This window comes from Frankliniella occidentalis, unplaced genomic scaffold (genome assembly GCF_000697945.3).
Source record: "Frankliniella occidentalis isolate FOCC.00 unplaced genomic scaffold, Focc_3.1 Scaffold200, whole genome shotgun sequence".
NCBI classification, from domain to species: Eukaryota; Metazoa; Arthropoda; class Insecta; order Thysanoptera; family Thripidae; genus Frankliniella; species Frankliniella occidentalis.
Genome location: NW_026267326.1, coordinates 9,952 through 14,265, shown reverse-complemented (window position 1 = coordinate 14,265; position 4,314 = coordinate 9,952). Strand labels below are relative to the sequence as shown.

At 58.0% G+C, this 4,314-nt stretch overlaps 1 protein-coding gene across 1 annotated transcript in view; it reads right to left on the bottom strand.

The window, feature by feature from the left end:
* Nucleotides 1-682: 682 nt before the first annotated feature.
* The window catches only part of LOC113206812 (zinc finger protein ush), a gene marked incomplete at its 5' end in the record, with an annotated part of 4,461 nt that continues 829 nt past the window's right edge, over nucleotides 683-4,314 (bottom strand). Inside the window, 5 exons of the mRNA XM_052272329.1 lie at nucleotides 683-1,452; nucleotides 1,533-1,775; nucleotides 1,852-3,378; nucleotides 3,471-3,949; nucleotides 4,032-4,142. Coding sequence (XP_052128289.1) covers nucleotides 766-1,452; nucleotides 1,533-1,775; nucleotides 1,852-3,378; nucleotides 3,471-3,949; nucleotides 4,032-4,142 — 3,047 coding nt within the window. The remainder of the gene's footprint in view (nucleotides 1,453-1,532; nucleotides 1,776-1,851; nucleotides 3,379-3,470; nucleotides 3,950-4,031; nucleotides 4,143-4,314) is intronic.

Genomic DNA, 4,314 nt, shown 5'->3' with positions numbered 1-4,314 from the left:
AGTAAAAATTTCTAACAAATTAAAAGTAAGTATCAGTTCAAGATCACTACTTTCCTAGGTAGCAAACAGTAGCCTGGTAGCGCATAGAATTCACATCCAAGAATCATTTTTGAACCAAGAATGTGCATACTGTGCGCTAGTCTGCTACCTGGGACAGGGAAGACCAATAAGAAAAATTTGATCTGTGACTGAATATTTTCAAAAAGATAAGCATTATCACATCTGTGCCTAGCAGCACTGACTTTGGCTGCATATAAGAAAGATGAGACAAGATCAGTATAACTAACTACACAATTTAGTTATGTTGCTTAATTTTGCTGAATGAAACTCTATTAAGCAATTTGCAAATTACAACATTTTTTGCCCCAAGTATTCAAGAGTATGAGAAACACAGAAAGGTGGACTTTTGATTTTTAATAAGGAGTTCAGCCGTAAGGAAATATATTGCCTAGAAGTAATTGATAACTGACTACCCTGACTACACCAAAATGCAACGAATAGTACACTTCAATGCTCCTAGAAATCCACACAACAGTTGATTGTTGACATTGATTGTGCATTTAATGTGCTACATGCAAATTAAATGTGTCACCAAAGAGCAACCAGCTTATGAGGTTTTTTACGCGCACTGAATGTAATTCAATGTGTTCGCGCTACTGGGGAAGTAAAACTTGTGGTGTAATACAGTTAAGGTACAAAATTTCATATAATTATCAAAATCAAGCTAAGAAATCAAATAACATAGTAAAGATAGAACGAATAGAACTATAAAGCTGATGCCTGAGCTACTTTGCTATCAGATTCAGATCTTGTACAATAGAACTTTTTATGAGTCATAAAGGAGTCATAGAGGGTAAATTTGATGTCACATGTCTTACAATACTTGGGCCCTGTTTTGTTATTATTTGCACTCACAATTTCGTCTCTGCTTATATCCTCCACACTTTGAAGGGATGCTTTGGAGTCCTCCAATAACAAAGGTGATGCTCTAATTGAGGAGCGTTCTTCCACGTCATTGACAAATATAGGTTCTTCTTTTACTTTGAACTCTTCTATTCTTTTAAACTCTTCATCTTGTTTTTCCTGTTTAACTTTAACTCTGTTTGCTCCATTAAGTGCATTAGGAGGTCTTTGGTCATCAGATGTACTGGAGGGATTTAATGATGTCGGTAGGGCATTTTCCTCTGAAGATCTACCGTGAGCATGTTTAACATGATGCCGCAAATTATTCTTATCTAAAGTTGTGTAACTGCAATAGTCACAATTAAACTGCTTATCAGCATCTGATCTCCCAGCCGACCCGGACCCTGGGAGGCTTGATGCTTCAGTTGTGGTTGTCAGGGATGACATGTGGGCTGGAGGAGTTGGAGGAGTTGCCAAGGGTGCTGGTACTGGGATTGGTGCTGGAATAGCAGCATCATCCTCCATGACACAAGTAATGTAGTTTTCCTCCTAAAAAATCAATAAACTCATTACTTAAAATAATCACATTAAAATTTATTGAGGTGTATGTATTGTGTAAATTTACGTACCTGCAAGTCCGGAAGGCCTTTTTCAAAATGCATGCGTATATGGGTGCGCATACCCCGCAATGTATTTCCCTTGTAGCCACATAAAGTACATCGGAATGCCTTAATTCCATTGTGGGTCTCCATATGTCTTTGTGCAGCAGATATAGTGGGACTGGTGACTGGGCAACAGGGGCACCTCCATCCACTTCCAACCACCAGCACGTCACATTGATGACTGAGGGCTTGTTCAGCAGGGACTGTGGCCTGTTAAGAAGAACGACTTTGTACTAGTTGCAACTCACGACAAGAGAGAAAAAGAGAGAACGGGAGGCAATCTCACCTTGCATTTGGGGCAGCGCCGTTTTCCCTTGTCCTCCACCACTTTGCCCGGCCCAGGCGCCTGCATGACACCGTCCTGGCCCAGCGGCCGTTTGGGGCAGTAGTAGGCCTGGTGGTGGGTCAGGTTGTCGAGGGACGCAAACTTGATAGGACACCGCGCGCAAATGTACTGCACGTGTGTTGGGGCGGCGCCAGCTGCAGGGGCTGGGGCAGCGGGGGCGGCGGGCTGCGGCTCCGGGGGCGAGCTGGACGACGGGGAGCGTGCCACCCCCGGGCTGGGGGCATTGCTGGCCTCCGCCGGGGCAGCCTCCTCCTGCAGCCGCGCCTGGCAGTAGTGGCGCTTGTGCGCGAGGTAGTTCTCGTGCCGGCAGAACACGATGTTGCACTCCATGCACTTGGACACGCCGTGCTTGACGTGCACCTGCGGGGGCGGCGGCGGCGGTTGCGGTGCCACTTGCTGCTGCAGCTCGGCCGCCGAGACGGCCGCCATCCGGAGGGCCAGTTCGATGTTGGCGCTTAGAGGACTAGTAAGGTGGTTGCCCAGCAGCAGGGGCAAAGAGCTCTGCGCGAGGCCCTGGGCGAGGCCCTGGCTGATGCCGCGGCCCGCAAGTACGGACTGCAGCAGCAGCTGGGGGTCGGGGCCCACCACAGGGACCCCGGAGCCCGCAGGGACCCTCTCGGACTCCGTCGACTCCTTCTTGACCAGCCCGGCGTGCACCACGCCGTTAGGAGTGCGGCGGGGCGACTTCTTGCCGCCGCGGTCCGTCGGCGACAGCGCGGGCGAGTGCGGCCGTTTACGAGAGGGCGGATGGGGCATCGGCGGTGGCGACGGCGACGGGCCCAGGCCCGGGGGCGGCGCGGGCGACGGCGAGGAGCAGGTCGACGAGGCGGACAACATCAGAGGGATGCTGGGCGCGCACACGATGTCCTCGTGCTCGTGGTCCTGCACGTGCACGTCCTCGTCCATGTCCTGGTCCGGCTCGGAGCAGTCCGACGCGCGCCGCGGCACGCTCAGGTCGAGCGGGCCGAGGCCCTGGGCGCTGCCGGGGTTGGTGGCGGGGGCACTGCCGGCCACGCCGGGGGCGGGCGAGGCCTGCTTGCCGTCGCGCTGCCGCTTGGGGGCGGCCGGGGCGGACTGAGGGGACGGCGACGGCGACGGCTGGGGCGGCGCGGCGTTGGCGGGAGCTTGCCGCGGCCGGCTGGGCGACGGCAGGTTGGCCGTGGCCACGGCCTGCAGCGAGCCGTCGGGGAGCCACAGCAGGCAGGCGGCGCCCAGGACCGCACCCGCGCCCACCCCGAGGGCCGCGCTCAGCGCCGCGCCCTGCACCACGCTCGCGCCCTGCAGCAGCGAGTAGGGCACGAGCAGCGGCGGGTTGGTGGGCAGCGCGAGCAGCGCCTCGTTGCCGGAGGCGTGGCCGGGGGACCCCGCGGCCGCGCGCGTGGGCAGCGCGGGGCCGGCGGCGGGCCCCGGGCCGCCCTCCACGGGAGAGGGCGACGCGGACTCGGATGAACCCCCGGCTCCCGATCCCTGCGAACAAGACAAAAACTCGATAGAACCAACTTCCACACAGGGAGGTGCGGGTGCTGTCCCGCGCGCGTCCGCATCTCGTCTTTACTCACCTTCAGTACGTGTCGGGTGCTGCAGTAGTGCTGCTTGTGCGCACGGAACGTCTTGTACGACGAGAACCTGATGTCGCAGTCCTGGCAGTAGCGGTCCACGAAGGAGGCGGCCGCGTCGGCGGGCTCCGCGGGCTGCACCTGCAGCTGGAGCGGCAGCTGCAAGGGGGGCGCCACCGCGCCCGTCGCGGCCGGCGGCGAGGCCGTGTGCATGCGCATGTGTCTGTTGAGGGACACCTTCTTGTCGGCCGAGTAGGAGCAGTGCGGGCACGAGTACTGCTTGGGGTGGCCGGCGCCGGGCTGTCCCCCGGACTGGCCGCCGGCCGCGCCACCCTGCGCCTGGCCGCCGCCCTGGGCCACCTGCGCGCCGCCTTGGGCCGCCCTCTTCCCGGACTCGCTGCCGTCGGCGGAGTCGGCGCGGGGCGCCATCAGGTCCGCGCCGTCACCCCCGGTTGTACCCTCGTCAGCCTCCACGATGGGACCTGCGGCAGAGGAGGGGAGACGGTCAGGTCAGCTCGACGACCTCGTCGGCCTGCTCGAGGCTAGAGGGCAGACGGAACTCACCTTTGGGGCCCTGGGCGTTGGGCCGGTGCGAGCAGTAGTACGTCTGGTGGGCCTCCAGGGTGCTGAGCGACGAGAAACGGATACCACACGGCTCGCATCGGAACGCGACTGCTGCAACAAGGGCCTCCAGTCAGCACTACATCACATCGGCATCGCTAGCAGGGGCGGGTGGGGCGGATGGGAGGCCGGTGGTGGGGGCGCGGCGACGGGCGGCGGGGTGCAATCATCGCGGGCCACAACAGCTGAGCTTGTGATGCGATAGTTGACAGTATCTGCCCCCCCC